Source organism: Carassius gibelio, chromosome B5 (assembly GCF_023724105.1).
Source record: "Carassius gibelio isolate Cgi1373 ecotype wild population from Czech Republic chromosome B5, carGib1.2-hapl.c, whole genome shotgun sequence".
Classification (NCBI taxonomy): Eukaryota; Metazoa; Chordata; class Actinopteri; order Cypriniformes; family Cyprinidae; genus Carassius; species Carassius gibelio.
The window spans coordinates 30,374,648-30,398,453 of record NC_068400.1 but is presented as its reverse complement, the minus strand read 5'-3'; the positions used below and the strand labels follow the sequence as shown (position 1 = coordinate 30,398,453).

The 23,806-nt window shown below is 38.2% G+C and overlaps 1 protein-coding gene across 6 annotated transcripts in view; it reads right to left on the bottom strand.

Annotated features, from left to right (window-relative positions):
- LOC127958659 (WD repeat and FYVE domain-containing protein 3) overlaps window positions 1-23,806 on the bottom strand; it is a 78,173-nt gene that overhangs the window by 38,548 nt on the left and 15,819 nt on the right. For 4 of the 6 annotated variants that reach the window (XM_052557577.1, XM_052557574.1, XM_052557576.1 and 1 more), the window contains exons 5-14: window positions 11,741-11,902; window positions 11,461-11,653; window positions 10,935-11,121; window positions 10,222-10,388; window positions 6,485-6,952; window positions 6,132-6,230; window positions 4,830-5,023; window positions 3,251-3,708; window positions 2,102-2,185; window positions 224-395 (exon numbers count right to left, since the gene is read on the bottom strand). In XM_052557577.1, coding sequence (XP_052413537.1) covers window positions 224-395; window positions 2,102-2,185; window positions 3,251-3,708; window positions 4,830-5,023; window positions 6,132-6,230; window positions 6,485-6,952; window positions 10,222-10,388; window positions 10,935-11,121; window positions 11,461-11,653; window positions 11,741-11,902 — 2,184 coding nt within the window. The remainder of the gene's footprint in view (window positions 1-223; window positions 396-2,101; window positions 2,186-3,250; window positions 3,709-4,829; window positions 5,024-6,131; window positions 6,231-6,484; window positions 6,953-10,221; window positions 10,389-10,934; window positions 11,122-11,460; window positions 11,654-11,740; window positions 11,903-23,806) is intronic. The other 2 variants (XM_052557578.1, XM_052557579.1) reach the window with 1 other exon arrangement.

Below are 23,806 nucleotides of genomic sequence, written 5' to 3'. Positions count from 1 at the left end.
CCCACAACTCTCTCTATACACACACACACACACACACACACACATATATATATATATATATATTTATAACTTTTGAACAGCAACACATTCTCTCCTAGCTACACATCAACACCAGAGTTTTGCATTAGGCATTCCCATGTGGGCTGATGTCTTTGTAGACACCAAACATGGTGTCAGTTCACTAAATGTTGAGATGGAGCCAATGTCTACAAGCAGCTCATACCTCAGGCTGTGTGTCAGACGAAACAGAGGGTAGGAGGTCCAGCATTGCCAGCACTGCTCCGGGGTGGATGACTACAGGGTCTGAAGAGTGCTGCGACGGATTTCCCAAGTGCAGCTTTAAGTCTGTTAGGACTTTACCAGAAGCAGAGTTGGATGAGCTATGATAGCCATGTCTATTGGGAAAGAAAAGATTGCTTAATGGGTCTTCTTAGAGCATCACTTAGTGTCAGTGTCTGGAAAGTGTAATTCACTTATACATTTTGGCTTGGCAGTTTTATCCTAATAAAAGCTAATAGGCTGCAAAAGCTTAGAGAGATTTTTTAAAGAAGGATTGTTCAGTGCTTACTCTTAAATACAGCATCGAAATGAAATTTTGAAATCAAATATCAACTTCGATATAAGGTTAATTATGAATCAAAACTCCCCACAGAGAGCTTGAAAAGCAAAAGGACTGAAAAGAGCTGTCTACCCAACAAATTTTTGCAACTGCAAAGCTTTACAAGTAAGCAAAGAAGCTCAACATGGCAGATGAAATGGTGCAGAAAAAGATGAAAGTATAGTCAAAGGAGACGATGAAGTAGAAGAAAAGCAAGAGGTTGCAAAAGTTGCAGACGGTGATCACTTTGATCAGAGGGAGGAGATGAATAACAGTATGCTAAACAGTAAGTTTCCTACCAGCAGCAATTTGTCTATCCACACGGAAAACATAAATGTAGAGGTGCATAGCATAATTACAGCCAATCAGAACATATTTGATGTTTAACATACCGCTATTTTGAACCAATGCCATTTCTGAGTGGGTGGGGCTAAAGAAAATATATACACTACATTAACAATTTCCTGTTGCTTGTTGGGACTTGTTAGGAAAATAAAAAAAGTCTGACTTACACAGAAGAGATGTTTTTTTTTACTTTTTTTTTACTTTTCAAGTTATCATATTATAGGAACCGAACGAAATAGCTCATAGGTCTAGTTCTAAACCTGTATGTTATTTTTATTGAAAATTCCTAGTGACATCAATTCAGATGAATACATAATTCTAAATTTCCAAACAGTTTTTAGTCTACATAAATTAATAAAACATTACTGTATTTAGGCATCACAACATAATAATGTACAACATGAAAAAAATGGATATTCATTTTCAGAGCAGCTAAAAATTACATTTAACCCTTACAGTATTATGCAATTGTTATATGCAATTGTTGCAATTGTTGTGAGTTTTTAAAGATTAACTTCAAGTAAGGGCTTTAAGCTGTTAAAGGCAAAATAAATGAAAAAATAAGGGAAATTATACATGCACAATTCAATATATAATATTTTTAGGTTTACACAACAATTCTTAAGTTTGGGGTAAGAATTTTTCTAATGGAATAAGTACATTTATTCAGTAGAGACTTTCACATCATTAAAAAAAGTATATTATTTCAAGTGAATTCTGTTCTACTGGACTTTCTATTCAACAGAGAATCTGTGTGAAAATGTATCACAGTTTCCACAAAATCTTAGAACTGATAAATAATAAATGTTTCTTGAGCACCAAACTAGTATATTACAATTATTTAAAAATAATTATAATCCTATATATAAGGATCATGTGACACTGAAAACTGGCGTAATGCCAGCTTTGCCATCATAGGAATAAATTAAATTTTGAAATAGTTTTGAAATGCATAAAAATTACAGATAACCAATAGAGTACCAATATAATTGCACATTCCTACAGTGAGGAAAGGTGTGAGAGAAAAGTGAACAAAAGGAGGAAGAGGAATTGAAACAGACTAGAGAAAAAAGGTCTGATCACTCGACAAGCACAGAACAGAAGAAGAAAAAAGGAAAAGACAAAGGGAGAAGAGGAAGAGGTGGCAGAAAGCAGTACCTCTTCCTGGCGATTGCTGGCGTGCCCCAAGGAGAGGGCAGCGAGGTCTCATGAGTCAAGCAGGGGGGCACCTGCTCGGCACGACTACAACGATTCAACCACAAACAGACACGCCGAGTCACGACCAAACAATCAACATGAAGACAGACCAGACAATCACACAGCCATACACACAAACAGCAGGTCCATACCACACAACCCCCGCGTGTGCAGCCAGGCAATGTCAGAGGTTACAAAAGACAAAGACATAAGAAAGAGCAAGAGAGGAAGGCAGTTAGTTCCTGTTGAATATACAGCTCAGGGCACAGCACACAGAACTATCTACAGATCATGCAAATCTAACACAAACAGAAGCCCAAAGCACAGCTACACTCAGATAGCATGTGAAGCCATTTGCATCTTCTGAAGGTCATGACTAATGAGAATGACGCATCTAAACTACACTCTCAGCAAATCAGGGATGGGCATGAAAAGTCAACTGGTCGAGTGCTCATTCTGCACCTCAAACTACAAAAAACTATTTTCCTGTGACTTTGCCTGCCATAGAAAACGCTGAATTGAAAACGCCGAACTGAAATTGGCCTCAATTTTTATTTTTGGATTTGAATAAAAATATAATATAAAAACACAAAATAGTCTTTTTAGAATAGACATTTTTACATGTTAATTTCCCTAATGGCGGTAGTCTAAATATAAAATTGGTTTCTATGTAAGCCCTGGGTGAGCTCAAACATGATTATAAATTTTGATTACATCTCTTATTCTTAATTCTTTTTATTATTTTTTTTTAGCTTGTTCCTTTTAACTTTCAAAAGTAGATGTGGACGGTTTTAAACCATTACGCTCATTTATTTTTTTTAAGACATATGATAGCTTGTTAAAGTTTTTTTATGAAATTGTCATTAGTGTTATGTTGGTGAATTAATCAAAATATAAAATGTATAGACATGTCAGATGTTCATTTTTATTCTAATTTTTTTTTTCATTGCAAAGAGTACTCGACTTTAAAAGTAACTTTTCCCATCCTTACTAATGTTCTCTTAAAATTACTTAAAGGTAAACTAACATCACCATCTTACTAACATCACTTAGAAAAACACATTGATCCACATTATTCATTAAGCATAGACCACTTCCATTTATCCACACCTGTCAAAAGAGTCGGTGGCCACCTTGTACAGGTAGATGAACAGCTTGCTGCAGTGCTTGAGTGTGGGACACACATTTTCTGCTGGTATAATCTCATCCTCCAGTAACCGCTGGAATGGTTGGGCATTTGAGGGGAAGACGGTTGCTGGACCAACTTTCTTAGCATCAGAAAAACATCCCAAAAGTCGCACAGCATCGGCCAGCTTCTCATACTGGATCTCAGTGCGAAAGAAGTGCGAGTTGGCAGGTTCGTAACGCATGGCTGCTGTTAGAGTGCAGAATACGGTGTGTAGTAGTTCAAAGATTTTGTTCTGGTTGACCTTCTCCCAGCCGCTGACAGGAGGAGAACAGAGAGAGCGCTCCATGGCAACCAACAGTGAGGTCACGTACACAAAGCCTCCCACCTTGCGAAAGACGGTGCGTGTACGGTGGCTCTCACGCAGCACTGCTAACAAAGCCTAATGAGAAAGAACAAAGAATTTTAGGCAAATTCAGAATGAAATCATAAGGATGGAAGTCAACTGTCTGACAAAGATGCTTTAATTCATTAATTCAAAAGTTTGGGTTAAATAAATTTATTAAATGGTATAAGTTTTCTAAAGAATTATGCGAAACTGAAGACTGGAGTGAGGCTGTGTGTCCACCAAAGAGTTTTTAGCCAATTAAAAGCACCTAACTATGAGTGCTTAAGGGCACTTCTATGGCCAGCATTTTTTTCAATTGAAACACTTTGGTTGATATGATGAGGAATATCCGCAGAAGTAATGTTGCAGACTCATCATTAATGAAATGTTGCAAGCATTATTTTTCATTTCAATATTCATAGTAGTCTGGGAATCCCATTTGGGATTAATACAGGGAGAAAAGCAATATTAGCTTCTCCTCCATTGTTGTTCACTCATAGTGATCAAGCATCCTAGGAACCAAACTCCAGTGGTTTGAGTATTACCTCTCCTATAAGTTCTTCAAGGTAACTTCGAGAGGTGTACAAGTCACAACATCTAACTACTGGGGTGCCTCAGGGCTCAGTTCTTGAACCAATCCTCTTCTCTGTCTACATGGTATCACTAGGTTCTGTCATTCAAAAACATAGCTTTTTATATCACTGCCATGCTGATGCAACTCAACCTCTCATTCCATCCTGAAGATCCGATGATAGATGCTCGCATCTCAGCATGTCCTAATCTAAAAAGTGACAAAAAGTGAGTGCTGCGCTTTACCCAAATTTGAACATTAGATTCTTAGCACCTTGTCACACTGCTGGTGTTTTGATGCATGGTGCTCCCATTCAAAACAACTGGAAAAAATATGTTAGCCTCAGGAAAAACAGTCTTGTGGACACACAGCCTAATGGTGGCTAATATATTATAGAATTACAATATATTATTGTATTATATTACATATAATAGAAGTGCACCAAAATCTTCAACAACTGCATATGTTTATGTACACACAAATAGTGAAGCATTAATTACAAAATGTGTACTATTTTCCAAATTTACTCCATTGCCACCTACAACTGTAACAACTTGGCTGAATGTGTCATTTATTTTCTTCACACAGTATAAATATGCCTCACCCGCAGAATGTCAGTTTTGAGCTGTAGTTCTGTTGAAGGTGCAGAGTGCATAAGGCCGAGCAGAGTACCCATGTCATCATCTCCAGAAGGCGACAGCACCAGCTGTTGAATGATCATCAGAGCGTGTTCACGACACTGACGGTACTTCACAATGTTGTGCACACACCGGGCTCCGCCAAACTCACGGAACAATCCTGAGAGATTCAGATTTTCTCATTAAAAATTCATCTCGGTGTCGTATAAGCTTGAAAAACAACTTCAGTTTCGACTTTATAGCTTGGCAAGATATGTAATGTATTGTTTATGTAAATATTTGACACAACAAGACCATAGTGAGATTTAGAAATGACTGATTACCTCAGTGTCAATTCTATATTTGGAACTACTCGCTCATTTTCTGCAACAAAGCCATTCTGACTGGCTAACAATAAATAAAGCATGAGTGCATCTGTGAAAGCATTCTGAGACCATCAACAGCCATGATATAGAAGAGAAATGATTACAGAGCTGAAGTTAAAAGCGCTTCCCAGCCAGAGACCTGACTCAGCACAGAGAGTGAGACTACTGCAGGCCCTGAGAGCATGAAAATGAATTCTGACTTGTCCCTGAGTGCTTGAAAACAAAGGTAAAATGGCAGCAAAATAACACGATTATAATGAATGTCTAAGGGGTGCACTTGAAAGGGACCATATGAAATCAAAAAACTGACTTTTGTGGCATTGTGTCTGTATATTAGCTTTGAGACTATCTATATATTAGCATACTGTTAAATAAAAAAAAAATGCCTTTGGCAGGTCTTACAGATTTAAAATGTAGTCTATTTTCTGACAACATATAAAATAATATTGATGGTTTACAGCTATGATGTAACTAAAGCCTAAGTACTATTTTAAAGGAAAAGGGACATCTATTTCTGTCTTTCCAAAATACCCAATTTTAAATGGATATTATATCACTGTTATTATCTTTAGAATACTTTTGATTTTAAAAGATTAAAAAAATTCCACGAGGCCCTGATTATTAATAAAGGCAACTTAAGAGGAAGAGACGGTGAGACCAAAACTACTGCGTCAGTCTAATTCCAAGCCTACTGCTCACCATTTCCTCTTTCAAAACCCAGCAAAACTCAGAGCCTTCTGGGCAGCATTCTGACATGTGGTGTTATAACACTTCAGAGTTATAACAGAGTTTTATCAGAGTTTGTGTCCCGGTCTGTGGCCCTTTCCTAACCTCTTTCCCCTCTCCAAACCTTCATATTACAAAGTCAATTTAACATTAAAAAAAGATCATGCAAACATTTACCTGCATTGGTGTTTGAGCCTTGCAAGAGGACCGTGAGTGTCTCCATGACAAGCCAGGCAAGCTGTTTTTGATCTTCAGCCACATTGTTCTTGGCATCACCTGACCACAGTGAGGGTAGAAGTCATTGAAATTATAACTAGTATCAAAAATGTTTATTTGAATTAAAATAAAGAGATATTTAAAAAGTGAATTAAAAAAGACAAAAGCACATGATTAAGTTTCTAAAACTTGAAAAACTAATACAAGCTAATTCAAAATATTAATAAACACTAAATAAAAAATAAAAAAATACAATTCTCAAAAATACTCAAAACTATTAGTTATTATTTAATTTTAGTTCACAAAATATTTACCCTGCTCGCCATGTGCTTGTGTTGGGTCTTTCAACAGTGCTGCATATTTGTGGAGCAGGTTAACTAACACTTCCAGGAGTCCAACTTCACGGAAGACATCACTGAAGACAGGGTGGTGGCGGCCGAGCTTGAGAAGAGTGCGAGTGGCTGTGATGCTGCATCCGTAAGAAGTGCTGGACTTTAACAGCACGCTAACGCTAAAAAGCTCTTTGCATGGTACGTAATTAAGCCCAAAGACAACAAACTCCAGTAGCTCAAAGTACTTGGACTGCACGTCCGGTAGCTTTGCTACTCGCTCTGCAAACTGCGACAGCGTATGCTGTGCCTCTAAGATGAAATAGTTGGCATAGTCGGCAGCGTATATGTTGGCAATGGCTTCAAGGATCATACGTGCTAATCGACCACTCTTGGCCTTCAAGAAGGTATTCTGAAGCACAGAGAAAGCCTGGATGTTTCTGACTGTGTGGCCTGAAAAAAAAAAAAAAAAAGATATTGAATCTTGAGCAATGATGGACAAAAAATAACCAATACATTATTAAAAATGGCTCCTGTTGTGTTCCACAAAAGTCATTCATTCATACAGGTTTGGTACATGATGGTAAATAAGTAAATAACAAAAGCATGTTAATTTTTGGCTTAACTATTCATTCAGCACCACTGTCTAGACTCTAGAAACTCCAGTGACCTTTGGTGGACTCTAGCTAGTAAAACAAAATCTCACACATTTTCATTTCCACTCAACCTGAATGCAGACGTGTACAGTGGGAACGAAAAGTATTCAGACCCCCTTAAATTTTTCACTCTTTGTTATATTGCAGCCAAGTCAAAAAAAGTTCCTCAATATACACACAGCACCCCATATCGACAGCAAAACACAGAATTGTTGACATTTTTGCAGATTTATTAAAAAAGAAAAACTGAAATCTCACATGGTCCTAAGTACTCAGACACTTTGCTGTGACACTCATATATTTAACTCTGCTGTCCATTTCGTCTGATCATCCTTGAGATAGTTCTACACCTTCATTTGAGTCCAGCTGTGTTTGATTATACTGATTGGACTTGATTAGGAAAGCAACACACATGTTGATATAAGACCTTACAGTTCACAGTGCATGTCAGAGCAAATGATTAGGTCAAAGGAACTGCCTGAAGAGCTCAGAGACAGAATTGTGGCAAGGCACAGATTTGGCCAAGGTTATAAAAAAATTTCTTCTGCACTTAAGGTTCCTAAGAGCACAGTGGCCTCCATAATACTTAAATGGAAGACGTTTGGGATGACCAGAACCCTTAGTAGAGCTGGCCGTCTGGCCAAACTGAGCTATCGGGGGAGAGGAGCCTTGGTGAGAGAGGTAAAGAAGAACCCAAAGGCTGTGGCTGAGCTCCAGAGATGCAGTCGGGAGATGGGAGAAAGTTGTAGAAGGTCAACCATCACTGCAGCCCTCCACCAGTCGGGGTTTATGGCAGAGTGAAGGATTCTCTGGTCTGATGAGACCAAGATAGAACTTTTTGGCCTTAATTCTAAGCCAATTCTGTGTGGAGAAAACCAGGCACTGTTCATCACCTGTCGAATACAGTCCCAACAGTGAAGCATGGTGGTGGCAGAATCATGCTGTGGGGGTGTTTTTCAGCTGCAGGGACAGGACGACTGGTTGCAATTTGAGGAAAAGATGGATGCGGCCAAATACAGTGATATCCTGGACGAAAACTTTCTCCAGAGTGCTCAGGACCTCAGACTGGGCCGAAGGTTCACCTTCCAACAAGATAATGACCCTAAGCACACAGCTAAAATAACGAAGGAGTGGCTTCACAACAACTCTGTGACTGTTCTTGAATGGCCCAGCCAGAGCCCTGACTTAAACCCAATTGAGCATCTCAAGAGAGACCTGAAAATGGCTGTCCACCAACGTTTACCATCAAACCTGACAGAACTGGAGAGGATCTGCAAGGAGCAATGGCAGAGGATCCCCAAATCCAGGTGTGAAAAACTTGTTGCATCTTTCTCAAAAAGACTCATGGCTGTATTAGATCAAAAGGATGCTTCTACTAAATACTGAGCAAAGGGTCTGAATACTTAGGACCATGTGATATTTCAGTTTTTCCTTTTTAATAAATGTGCAAAAATTTCAACAATTCTGTGTTTTGCTGTCAATATGGGGTGCTGTGTGTTCATTAATGAGGAAAAAATTAACTTACTTATTTTAGCAAATGACTGCAATATAACAAAGAGTGAAAAATTTAAGGAAGTCTGAATACTTTCCGACATGACTTGCAAATAATTCTGTTGTTAAAAAGAAATCAATAACACATACAGCTAGTCACATAATACTCATGAATGAAAAGCACTGCCATAGTTAAAACCAAAACATAAGTCTGTAACAAGAACAAGATTATGATTTTTCTATTTATTTATTAACACCATGTCAGCTGCAAGGCAAATAACATATTGAAAGTCATACAGTTAACAAACCAGTACCCAAGACCATGAATATATGATGGCCTTAAACTCTGACTTGACGACCAAGACTGTAATAATATGGTCTTGGACTTTAACTAGAAGTTTAAGACTATAACCATGAAAATGCGTTCTTAGACTCAAGGCTCATATTTTCATGGTCTTGGTCTTGTCATGGACTTGGATGTATGTGGACTCAACCTTCTACTGCTATCTTGATTCAGATTCAAATGAGCTGGTCTCGACTAAAACACTGCTGAATACTTAGCCACCAATGTCTGAACATAAAATTGATTACTGGTGTTTATTTCTCCATTGGGTCTTTCTGAAAAGTAATTAAGCTATACAGCTAGGGTTCAAGAAAAACATACTGTAAGCAATAATAACTATGAACACCCAACCATCACATGATCATAGAGCGAGACAAGCCAGTCCTTTAACCCTGCAATCCTTAAAAACACATTCTTGCGCATTCAACCTTTATGAACTTCCACTTCAGAGAGTGCTTTTGCTGGTTGAGTGAAAATGACACTACAAAGTAGGAAATGAACAGTCTCTGTCTTGATGTGACTGGGTGCATAAACAATATAATCTGCCGCCATTATTTTAATTACAGCATTTAATGGCTCTTGGCGAGGCATAAGACAAGCCAAACAAATAACCTAACCAGATTACACAGTAGGTGTCTGCCGTTTGCCTCCTTCTGACCAATTAATGCCATTTACAGCCAGTGAACACTAATGTTTTAATTCTCCCTCAGAAACCGCAGGCCCTTCTTCTCCTTGTGTGCCTAAAAGAGTAATCTAGCTGATGAAGGGAGGCAGCAGCAGACACAGATGAGGGGGTTAATAATTGAAAACGCTACGAGGAAGAAAACTAATAATCTCACTCAAAGGTTTAGACAGCCATTGATTACAGCTAGGTTAATTTGTCCTGAGAGCTCTCAAAAAGATTTAAGTATCATTGACATATTTTTTGAATGAATAAATGAAAATAAAATCATTTAAAGAGTCATTTGAATTTATTTGTTTGGAAGCAAGAAGAGAATTCCAAAAATGTTAAATTACTGCAAGTACAGACGCATGCTAAATCTGTAAAGTGTTTTAGGAATGCAAACCACTTAAGCATCTGCATTGCAAAACTTGTCATCTGAATCCCAATATTTCCACGTTTCCTGGCCAAAGTTCAACATACCCGGGAATTTCACATCACCAACTTTCACACCCAGCTGTGCTGTGACACAAGTTAAGAGTCAAGTGCATGTCAATTTATGAAGGCTGACCTTTCCCAGAAGGCTGTGGAACCACAAAACCTGGAAGCAGGAAGGGTGCTCCGGTGGTGAGACCAGCTGGCTTCAGCTCGCTGACACCATATGTGGTCAGAGCGGTCACCAGGTTGACCAGGTCCTTTAGAGCATCTTTGGATTCATCCTCTTTGGCCTGCTCCAACCTAAAATACAGAAAGTATAACAGAGAATATCACTACGCAATCATATCGGAATTTAAAATAACTACACTGCCTCTTAGTGCCTTTAAATTATTCATTTTTGGGGGAGAACTATCCCTTTAAGATAACATAAGTAAACATACAAGCAATTTAATAAAATAACTAATTTTTTAAAGAAATTATATTACGTAAATTAAGATCACTCAACTGACCAAATTTTGTTGTTTTGTTTTTAATTCAAAAGAGTCGGTTTCCTTAAAAATATTAATCAGCACAACTGTTTTCATTTAATAATAATACGAAATGTTACTTGAGCACCAACTCAGCATATAAGTAAGCTTTCTAAAGGATCACTACCATTCCGAATTTTTGAACGTAGAGTGCAAGAATATGAAATATTGATTTATTTAGAAATTAGCAATGTAGCAAGTTTGAAAATGTACTTTCCGTGGTTCATTACTGCAAAGTAACCCTCTTCCTAACCACACATTATCCCTCAAATATAAAATGCTGAATATTTATGCAATAAATCATGAAAAATCAAGTCACCTGATCATAAGATCTATGAGGAAGGTGTAACCCTGACACATGCGGAAGTCATCCAGGAGTGTCTGAGAGACATCACTCGAATCCTTCAAAAAACAGGAGAGCCCAGCAAACATCTCCACAATCTCCAGAGGAGAGAGGTCATCTGACTGCTGCATGTTCTGGATGCACGTTGACAAGCACTCTTTCTCTGCAAGAGAGAGCCAGAACAAATATTGTCTTTTTTTTTTTTTTTTTGCAGTAACCCAAAAAAAATGCCTTCATACTTTAAAGGAATTAAATCCATCTTAAGGGCCAAGAGTTGATCATTGCAGAGCAATTCTTAGCAAAAGTGTCTGCAAACACCAGACACTGACCTCTTAAAAAGCTAAAAGCACAAACGTGAGTGACAGTAAGCAGTTATGTATGGTTTAAATGTTACTAGGGTTCATAAGACGCCAGCAGCAAACCATTGTCAGTATTATGCATCCATGCACAGCAACGGCAAAGAAACCACAGTGAAAGAAGTCAAATCATCACCGCAACTTACCGTGGATGTACTTGACGACGTTAACGCTGAGCCCATATCTGGAGATGGTGGTAAGCACTTCTCCGGCGCTCTTCCTCCAGGGAAGGTTGTGGGGGGGACACCAGGAGGTGATGGCACTGAAGAGCAGCTGTAGATCATCCTTCTGGGCCAGCTCTTCTGCTGGAGACACGTAGCTGCACAGCTTCACAAGGATCTGAGAAGAAAAAGTCACAGTTGGTCTCAATATGTACACTTTGTGAATGTTTTGTGGAGTAAACACTGTTCCTAAAGACAGAGAGACCTGGACAAAGACTTTCTGAAGAAGAGCTCTGCGGTCCGCCAGAGGAAGCTCAGTCTGGGTGGCAGCAGGAACCTCGGGCATATGGGGCAGGTCAAAAAACAAATATAGACACTTCACCAGTGTGGAGGGCACCGACATGGTGGTCATACAGTCCACTGTTTTCTGTAGAAACATAGAAAGGACAGGATTCAAATTCAGCTAATGAGCAGATCATGTTTTTTTTTTTATATATTTGAATATGAATAACTGGCAACCTGTTTAATATTCTACAATTCTGTTAACAGATAGACTAGAGAAGGGATGAGTCACTTTGGCATAAATAGCAATCCTATGAAACACCATCTTTAAAACCTCATTATCATCATTAGATCGCTAACTGAATGGTAAAATGAGGATTATAACAGTTTTAAACTTTTACTTGTATAACCTATTTTCTGTTACTACAAATGATTATACACTCCCGTTCAAAAGTTTGGGGTCTATAAGATTTTTTTAAAAGAAGTCTCAATATGCTCATTGAAGCTGCATTTGTTTAATTCAGAATACAGTAAAAACAGCAATATTGTGAAATGCAACGGCTTTCTTTATTAATATACATTTTAATTTTAATTAGAATACATGTTTAAAAATAAACTGAAAAGTAAAATTAAATTAAAAATGTAAATTAAATGTAAATTAAATGTATGCATTTAGCAGACGCTTTTATCCAAAGCGACTTACAGTGTATTCAGGCTATCAATTTTTACCTATCATGTGTTCCTGGGGAATCGTACCCCCAACCTTGCACTAGCTTGCTTGCTAACGCAACGCTCTACCAGTTGAGCTACAGTAGGGGTGGGCGATATCTCGATATTTAAAATATATCGAGATATTTTTTAAACACGATATGGATTTTGACATATCGTATATATCGATATATTGTTTATATTCTGATTCCGCCACTTTGCTTGTTTGCCTTCCCTGTGCTGTGCTCGCCCCCGCTCGCTCGCCCCCCGCCTCCTTGCTTTTGTCCCCTCTCACCTCGCGTGTAGAGAACTAGTCAAAAAAAAAAAATTATATGGAGATACTTCAGTTTTAAGGCGTAGGGCGAACGGCAGGCAGATGTCTACTGTAGGGCCCAATGAAACGCGGACGGAATCGCGGAATCCAGTCATAAAAAATTGAATTTACAGTTTAACGCGGAATGTCACGGAATTGGTCAAATTTTAAATGAATTAATCAAAAGTCGGTCATGCACTTACATCAAATCGCGAAATGGACTAATATCTGCAAATATTAACCCGGAAAAGTCTATTTAAATATGAATCCTGCATGTTCTGCGTGTCTGTGTCAACGAATGGAGCAGAAGCGCGTCTTCATTCATTAAACACGGAAGCTCGCATAACGTTTGCGCTGATTTCATTGTCTTTCCTCTCTCTAAATAAAGACGTGAACACATGAGGAACATCTCCAGAACTGCACTGAGAGTCACTTCATGAGCATCTGACCGTTTGATTTGAGTAAGACTAGCTCATATCACATCATAGACTGTGGTATCACATACACAGAACTGTAAAGGTAAACCCGTCAAAATAAAAGTATTTGACAGAAAACTATTACTATTGTACAGATAGCCCAATACTACTACTATTAAAATGAAACGAACATAATTTTATAAGGAATAATCACACAACATTTCTCCCATGTTTTATTTTTAATAGTAAATCCCCTTTGTTTACCAAAAAATAAAGTTTGCTTAATTTTAAATAATTAAAAGATAAATTAAATGAATGTTTTATGCCTTCATTTGATAATCAGAAAAATGTAAATACACAGAATTTCTGAAGGGAAAAAAACATTTCACATAAGGCTATTTTAAGAATGATTTTTAACTAAAGTTGTTTTTATGCATTTAAATAATTGCACATGCTAAAACACAGAATTAGGTAAAAATAAAACATATGGTGAAGAAAAAAAATAAAATGTTTCATAGGCCCCTTAACATGTAATATTTGCCATATTTGTTTTTGCAGTAGTTTTTTGGGGGTTATTTTTCCTGTAAAGATATCGAGATATATATCGTATATCGAGATATAGCAAAATATATCGAGATATATTTTTTGCTCCATATCGCCCAGCCCTAAGCTACAGGAACACTAATACTTAATTACAACCTTAAATGTCTAAATCCAATAAACTATGTGTACTGATAAAAAAAGCCTAGAAGATATACAGTAAACCTAAACTTACATGATTTGTGCAGTGCATCTCGTTACACAGTCTGAGTCTAAGGGCCTTTTTGAAACCCTGATAAGCATATATGGCAGATCAGTGATGTCATCACTGTGCACTAAAGGGGCTCAGGTGGACGTGACTGAAACGAAATGCTGCAGGTGGGTCAGAGCTTCACTTTTCACTGCCACAGTCTCGCCTGACACTAATCAGACCAGGATCCTGCTGCCGGTGCCAATGAAACACTGATGAGAGGATAAAATCCCATCAGCCGCTTATAAAGCAAGTCAGGAAGTGGAAGGATTCAGCTCAATCCAGCCAATAATTCTCTCTCTCACACACATGCACAGCCCAAGCACTTTTTTCACTCCAGGTCCAGTCTGCAGCAGTGTGCACAGGCTTTCACATAAAAACCTGTCTACTCACAAAGGGTCAGAAATGGTCACAAAATAAATTCCCATCACTGTTGAAAAAAAGTTCTGCTGCTTAATATTTTTACTGAAATTATATTTTTTTTCAGAATGAATGAAAAGCTAAAAAAAAAAAAATAATAAAAAAAAAAATTATATAATATATATATATAGAACATTATAAATCACATCCTTTGCTGTATAAAAGTATTAATCTTGTAAAAAAATAAATATATTACTGACCCCTACAATTTTCAACAATAGTGCAGTAATCAATATAGTAATCGTTCTTGGTGGGAACAGGTCTTAAGACAAGGCCAAAGAGTCCCAGCAGTGCCAAACCTTAATGGAGGATGCATTACAGCAGTCACATTCAATGCTTTCATGAGAATGAGAAAGGGAAAACAGAAGATTAATCACTTCTGCAGTTTCATTCCAGTAAACACACTATGTGCACAAAAAATAAATCATACCATTCTATCAAATAAAAAAAATCCACTATTTAGCAACATTAATTGTCTTTTACATAGAACAGTTACACTAATAAAGCCTCTCAGGCAAAAGGTCCATCTGTGAGAGAAATTGAACCAGTTGGGACTCTATAAATCCCCCCGTTAGGGCAGACGGTCAAACCTTGAAATAGCTCGCTCTGTGGTAGATAACCTCAACAATAAAGAGACGCTTGCGGACAATGTGGTCTAGGGTCGAGTGTACATGACACTAAACGATAGTGTCTGACAGAAAAACACCAATGGAAAAGCGAAAAAGAAGTAGGACTTCTCATAGTCCTCGACGCAGAGGAAGATTTGACGGCGTCCATGAGGGTGAATTGAGGGTGCATTGGGAATGTAGAGCATGAAGGGCGTCCTTACAGAGAGAAAAGAAAAGACCTTTGTTGTATCCGAGGGGCGGAGGGTGTTGCCAAGAGCACCAGTTTTTGTCTGCAACTCACAGCTTAGAATACAAACATATTTCACCTCTCAAAAACTTGTTTCACTTCTCTTAACTAGAGCCTCCTGCCTGAAAAGATAATGGTGCATGTCCAATTAATTCAAGCTCATCCTCTGGATTATGACAAGCTCTAAATTTTGCCATATCACTGTTTCCGCATTTCAAAAGGTCTGCATTTAGGTGGTGGAAATGTGTTTTATGTGTAGTGTAGCATGGAGATTTTATCAGAAAGCGTTTTCATTATATATTTACAGTAAAGCAGAAAGAAGGAGTAGGAAATGTAAAAATAGGCAGTGTATGTGTGTGTGTGAGAGTAAGAGAAAGGGCACTTATCAGGCCACACTTCTGCACTCCATCTTTATGTGCACAAGTTCTTTTCAGTGTGTTATGGAGGTAAATGATCCTTAAGGATTATATGAGCCAAAATAAAATTAGAGCTAACAACAGACTTGAGAGAGATTTGAGAGTGCTGGCTAAACTTCATCCAATTAATGAGATCCTACTTTATTAAACCAGGCCAATGCATAAACAACTTGCACTGCAGGAAAATAACAAGGAGACATGACCATTAAAAAGGGCTAATTATAATAGCAGATACACTTCTATTAAAACGTTCGGGTCAGGAGTTATTTCCATCAAAGGAATTAATTACATTTTTAAAAATTAAATTCTTTGAATTACTATGGAGAACCATCTGAATATCATGTTCATTGCTGTACCATAGTACTGCCACAGCATTTTACATACGAGAAGGAACTTGAATAGCTTTTATTTTTCTAGGAAAAGTAGTTACAATATTCCCATTCAGTCAATACAACACATGACTATGTGACATCCACAGACAGCCCTTTAATAATGCCCATGATGTAACCATGCCCTTCTAACATATATAAATCCATATATACCTGGAAACCATTTACTACTACAGTGCATGGCATGGCTTTACTGTAGGCCCCATAATGCACTGTAAAATATATAGAAAAATGATGTCCAGCACCAGCTACTAACGAATAGATTTCATGAGATACATTAGATTCTCATTGTGATGCATGAAATTTACATTGGCTCTTCCAATGTGCTATAATTTATGACAAACAATTTGGGCACTGACATAATGACCTCCCCTGGATGGGAAATCTGCACCTCTATTCCTCTGACTGACTTCAGAGAGCTCTGGATGAGAGTGGAATCCGTCCTTCCTCATCTAATGAATGATATGATAGGCACATTGTCTGTTTGATCAATCCATGAGAGGAAGTGCTTCAGGGCTACAAAAAAAAATAGGAATTGGAGATCATTTATGTGGTGTGTAGCTGGTGTAACCCAAATTTGGACCTCTGTCTTGAGGGCATTGGCTACGTGCTTAAAAGTACAGAACAGTCTGTTTCTGAAGGTCTCAGTTGAACTTTAGACCTTAGAAGACGTATGTGCATCATGTATTTAAATTTGAGGTTAATTTACAGTCTTCTGAGCGATGCTCAAAGTCCAACAAGTAACAACTATCTGCCGACTGTTCTGAAATAGGGAACTGAAACCAGACTGCAGAGCTCATCTGATATTTTTGGATTAATGATTTAACACCGCTTGATATTTGCTGCATAGACGGTTTTTAGTTTTAATCACGAGTTCCTTTGTTTGGCAGAGCTATAAGAGGAGGCAATGTACCCCTCCTGGTTTAGCTCAGGTTGAGTTCAGACTGGACCCTTCTAGCTGGACTTAGTCTTTGCTCACCTTCTTCTTTATCTTTGATTCCGGGCTCACTTGAATACTTCAACTTCTCTCAGGTTTTATTCATCTCAGATATGATTATTATTATATTATTTGTTATTATATGAATATTAGTATAACTTTTGACTTTGGATATACAGGTATTGTTGTATACTTTGTATTATTATTTTTAACATCTTGATTACTTTTGAATATTATAATGCATTTTGTATTACTCTTAATTGGGCAACACCCATCATATATGGATTGCTTTTAAAACTATATTAATATTGGGATTTCTATTTTCTATATTTGAAGCTGATTTTAATACTTACTAAATCTGTTTGTAAGTTATGAGTTGTATTCTCATTTCCTATATTCTTTGAATAAATTTGCATACTAAATTACCACCCCCACCGTCTGACGTGGATTTAGAGTAAATTTTTTGCATCAGTTTGGAGGCACCGCTGCGGATCAGTTGTTTTATCAGTTGAAGTTTTGATGCGTACCGCAAGGGACATTAAAAAGAGAGGTGAGTAGCTCATCTTTTTCTCTTTATGGGCTTCTGTGGTGTTGCCTGCCGGGTCTAGGAGATATATCTGCGGACCCATTTCGTTCAACATTCTTGAACTGCAGCAAGAGAACGAGTTTGGGGCAGCCGGTGGTTAACCGTAGACGGTGGATTTAACCGTATTTGAAAAAACAGTGCGCGCTGTGGGACGAGACGGTGATTCGCGGCATTAAATGTGTTGTTCACTATTGAGGGGTACTGGTAGTGAGGATAAATATCTGCGCAGTACATCCTGCGGGGTTACCGGGGGTGTATTGCGAGCACTTTTTGGGGTTACCGAAGGTGCAACAGTATTTTGAGACACGCGCTGTGAGGGGTACTTACAGCGTGCTGGTCGGACAGAGGGCCGTCTCTTGTTTTGATATTTTCTCCAGGATTAGACTCGGCAGTTTTTGACACGAACAGAACCCCACCTTGCGACTAAATTAAAATCAATAAAATGTCAGACGGTGCATTAAGTAAAAAATAAGTAGAAATTAAGTAAAATAAGTAAAGGAATTAAGTAAAATAAGTAAAGATAAATAAAAATAAGTAAAGATAAATAAAAATAAGTAAAGATAAGTAAAAATAAGTTAAGATAAATAAAGAATTAATTTTAATTAAGTGTATCTGAATTGAATAAACCTTTTCCTTGTTGGATTTGTCAGCAAATGAGATAATGGCACCTGTTCAAATAAAAGAAACTCCAAATGAATATGTAATGTAGAAGAAATAAGACAGAAAATGGTTAAAGATGGATTTAGAGAGATTTCGGGTCCACGAGTGAATGGGTTTTGACCCCTTAACTGTCACTCAGGTTTTTGAAGATAGACTTGAATTTGCATGATACAAACCTAAAATTTTATAATTCATGACTGAAAATATTTTGTAACAGGATTTTGATGTGCCATTTAAATGGTAATGTAATGTCTGATTTTAAAATGGGATTTAAAGGATGAATTTTGAGATTTTATGTTTTCAAGTGATATATCACTTCTGATGATTTCTAAAATGTGATAGAGAAAAGGCAATGAGGAAATCTTTTTTTTGTAATGTAGATTTCTGAGGGTGTACTCTTGTCATAAATTAATTTTATTACTTTTCCTACATCATTTTCAACAAAAATATTGGCAAACCTTTCAAATGATACATAGTTTCTCCAAGATTAGATTGGATTTGATTGTAATATAGTATAATCAACGTAGGCGTCCCGTATTCGGGACGGGGTGACAGTTAACAGGTTGAAGGAAATTACTGATCACAAAGAACAAAAGAAATAGGCACGTGTTGTTTATGGATAAGGAAAGTTAAAGGGTTTTTGACAGACAGAAATGGTAGAACTGTACAGGTTTATAATTTAGCGCAAGCAGCTAGAGATGATACAAGATATGTGGAATTTATTAAATCTTGTAATAAAGGAGCCGAGAGCCGATATGGGCAAAGCTCCTAAGATTGATGACATATATAACTGGCAGAAATGTAACAGATTTCTGAGAATTGTGAATATAGTTTGTTATTTCTTCTGGCAGTTTGGAAGAAGCTGAGGCTGAGTGGGGCAAATATGTGAAATTATATTCAAGGTTACCATGCTATAAGCAGGTGGCCAAGTGGGGGTCTATCGAACTATTGGTGTGCGTGATTTACCTAGCATTGTAAACACGCTGCCAATTATGAAATCTAACTGTACTAATTACAACCGCAAATGATTTTGCTACTTAATTTAAGAACTGCGTATTGAAGTACAACATGTGATTGGATCAGGAATCCAAATTTTTACTAATGTAACATTGATCAGACAGGGCACTAACGAGCCCTTTGTTAAATATATTGAGCATTTCACTCGAGCTTTGAAAGAGTTTGTTGCTACGAAAGAAGCTGTTGATTTGAAATCTCATATACTGCTACACACTGCACACGTGGGGAACCAGAGCTCAAGATATTGTTGACCAAACGAAAAGAGGTGATGCAGAGAAAGGAAGTCGACATGCAGGCACAGCTTAAGCTGCTGATGCCACAGGCTGACCAAAGCACTTGAGATCATAGCTACATATTTATTTAGCTACTCTAATTTACATTTAAACACATGACGCTTCGAGGATTATCTGATGGCAGTCTTTTCACACAGTCTCAATTAATTCCCTTAATAATTTATGCACTTAAGCAAACCCTTTCGGGTGCAATTCTGGGTTGGAGAAAGTCAAGTTGGCACTGTAGTGGGAATGGATATATTGGAGAAATTGGAAGCAGATATTTTATTAACTAAATCAAATAGTTAGTCAAATTTTGCCAGTTCCCATTCCAGTCGTCAGAAAAATTTAACTCCTAAATTTAACATTGGAGCTGTTACAGCAAATGAGAAAGAGTCTACTGACTCTCCAATGATACAATATTTTTCTGAGAAATTTTCAGATTTGTGGTCAACTTCTAAACTTGATGTTGGTCCTTGCAGAATTAAACCTCTGAATGTTTCAGGTCCTGCACCTCCTCCAGTATTCCAGTATCCTCTTCGGAGAAAAAGAGAGAGCGGCACAGGCAATTGTGACCCAGCTCGAGACAGGGATTGTGGTAAGATGTGCCTCTCAATGTGATTCACCTGTGGCCTGTAAGAAAGCCAGACGAGAGCTATAGGCTTACTATAGACTATACCGCATTGAATGCTGTGACCACCAAAGCAATCCCATTGTTGCCAATCAGTCAACCATTTTAAAAAGAATCGTGCGTGCCGTCTGTTATAATTCAATATTGTGATGAAATTCTTGCTTACATCTCCAAATAAGGTGCAGCATCTGAGTGTACTCACTCTCTTGTTGAGAGCACTTCAAGAGGCTGGCTTCCTCCTGAACAAACGGGAAGTACAGCTGTTTCAACCATTATTACATTTCTAGGTCAGAGTGTTGGTCGTAAGGGAGAAAGACCTCTTCCAGATCGGGTCATAACAATTACAAAATTAAAGAAGCCAACCACAGTTACTGGTTTAAGATCATTAATGGGGCTATTTAATTTTAATCGGGTTTATTTCCCTGATTTCTCTGATTTGGCTGAACCTCTAACCGAGGCTCTTAAGGAAGGCCTTCCGGGTGCTTCCCCTCTAGAGTGGACAGCAGACATGGCTGAGCCTTTCACTCTTCTCAAATCCACACTAGCCTCTCTCCTGTTAAATGACCAAAACCGCTCCACATTTGGACACATGTAGGCCCGAATGCTTACAACTGCGTGCTGGGACAGCATAAAGGTGACAAAAGTTTTGGAACTGTTGGATATTATTCAATTGTGATTCCTTCTTCTATGAAAGGACAGATGCCATGCTTGATGGCGTTGGACTGTGCAGAGTGGGCACTGAAGTTCACCGAGCACATCGTCGGCTACAACCAGACTATTTCACATACCCCACATCGCTTTTTACGTTTGCTACCTGAAACAAAGGTGAAATCGATCTCAAATCAGCGACCTGCTAAGTGGGAAACTGCTCTAATGAGTCCTCAGCTTACTGTTGTTACAGATAAGCGGACGAACCCTGCCTCCCTGATGGAGAACGAAGGGAGTGCACATGACTGTGCTGAGGTGGTTATTTGTGACAGAGGACATTTCGTCAGAAATTAGACATTTGCAAATGTCATGGACATGTTCGTGGATGGCAGCAGCTTTTATGAGGGGGAAACACGCTACACAGGTTGGGCGGTAGTAGAGGGGAGGATGGGCGAAGTCTTGGCTGAAGGGTCGCTCCGGGGAGGAAGTGCTCAGATCGCTGAACTGCATGCTTTGAAAGCTGCTTTAAATTTTACACTTAAATTAACTGAAAGCGAAAATAGCTCCATCTATGTGAACATTTTTACTGACAGTGCCTACAGTTATCATGTAGTGCGGAGTTATGGCCCTGTCTGGAAACGTCGCGGTTATCTGACCACCGCCGGTACGCCAATAAGTCATCAAACCAGTATGAAAGAAATTCTTGAAACATGCAAGAACATTTCACCTAACAGTGTTGCGGTTTGCAAGGTTACAGGTCACAGTACTTTCAATGATTGGTGGGCAAAAGGAAACTCGCTAGCTGATAAGGCTGCGAGAGAGGCGGCCAGGGGTGCATCACTTGGAGAGGTAACTCGAATTTTACCTGTTCATCCAAATTGTGCAGGATCACTACTCTATCTAAATTGTACACAAATGAAGATAATGAAATATGTCAAAAAGGTTAAGAGCTATTTTAACTGAAGAAGGAATTTATGCTCTAAATGAAAAGGGTGTTCCGCCTAGCAGATATTAATTGATCTATACCACAGGATTGCACACCAAGGGGTTCATAAAACTAATACTATGTTACAACAAACATGGTTTTGACCAGAGATGTTACAAACTGTGAGGGACAGACTGTCCAGATATATCCATCATTTACAAACAAAGCCACGATTATGAAGAGGTATGATATCAATAAGCCACAGTCCTCGCCCGCGAGGACCTTTTGCACATTGACAGGTAGATTTTATTTTTGTACCCTCTGATCATGGGTACACATTATGCGCATTTAAGGATGCCCGTTCGGTGCCCTCAGCGTCCAAAATGCTGGAGACTTAAAGACTGCTGCATTTAATTTAACGGCTAAAATCCTGTACAAGTGGGGGACAAAGTAATAGTTCAGAAAATAGGGGATTTAGGTCTTCCAGGTATGAAGGTCCTTACTCAGTGTTGCTGACTATTCCAACTTCTCTCTACTCATTGAAATCGAGCCAGGCTTGACTCGATGGAAGCATCTTGCACAAGTGAAGCCCCTGTTGCAGCTTGCTTATACTAACAATATCTCTCAATGCACAATAGATTTTCTTTTTATAGATTAAGGGTACCCTTTCTGAAATTTAGGTTGTAATCAATGTTTGTTTTCAACCTCTGTGAGGTGACTGAGGGTCTGACTGATGTCAGGAGTGAGATTAATTTTCACTTAGCCCGGCCTTACAAAAACTAAATTAATTTACAATCCATCATGCCTGTCCCCGTGAATTATGACTTGTGAATAATACCTTTTCTAATGAAAATTGGTTCAACAGGTGTGTACTTCATCAACAAAAATGCTGCTATGAATGTACAATGATTAATTGTTAACTTCTCTCCAGGTTTCCAGTGCTGAGTTCCCCTAGATCTGATGTGTTTATTTGTTTATAAAATGATGAAATGAAACTGAAAACCATGATGTTCACATGTGATAAATGTAATTAATGTGTTTATCTTTCTTGTTGTGTGTGTGTGTCAAAATGTTATATGTAATGTTTGTCGCTTCGCTTTGGCATTATATGTGTGTGTGTGTTTGTGTTCTTTTTGTTTCCACATATTTCTGTTCCTACTACTCTAAAACTAAACAGGTATGAGTGCATGCTGATACGGAACCTATCCTGCGTACATTTACCACACGACTGGTTCTAAGGGTGACCCCTTTGGTGTGACTTCTGCAACAGTGCAGCTCATTGACGATTCGGGAGAGGTTGCTGTGCTCGTAGCTGGACATCAGTGTTGGATCCCAAGAACTGGACGCATCGTCATCACATCGCACGCTAACTCTACATCATCTGAGAGACTTGTGCTTTAATCTACCAGCTGATATATAGATTTACAAATCCCTACATCAAGATGCCTGACAAGATTATTGATCAAAAAGATTCTTTTACTCCTATTGCTACCAGCAGTGATGAAGAAATGTATGAATTAGAGGTGAAGGGTAAGGAAAGATACAAGATGTTGAAAAAGATCAACGAAAGTTTGGAAATTTGCGACATGATACCCCAATCTGATAAGGACAAATATCTTAAGAAACTACCCAGTAAGAAGAGAAAGTACGATGATAAGTTTAGAGATGGAAAGAAGGGTATGCTGTAGTAAGTCCTCGACCCAGCAAAAGTCCAGGTGAGGTCAGGGGTCGGATGCTTTTAGTGCTCCTCGTCTGATCAGCTTGGTGAAGAATTCCTGTCAACTTTAACGTGGCTGGGGTTAAAGAGGTATCTACAGTCTATCTGAAAAGATTTATTCACTTTTATATTTCCTTTATGCTTACACGATTAAGTGCTTATCTGAAATGTTTTACTTATTCGTTTTTCTGCATATGTATTTGTTTCTTTTGAATATTATGTATTTTATTTTTAGGGGAAAGAAATTTGGTTGCGAGTCTTTTGTTAAGACTCGAGTGGGGGACTGGTGTAACCCAAATTTGGACCTCTGTCTTGAGGGCATTGGCTACGTGCTTAAAAGTACAGAACA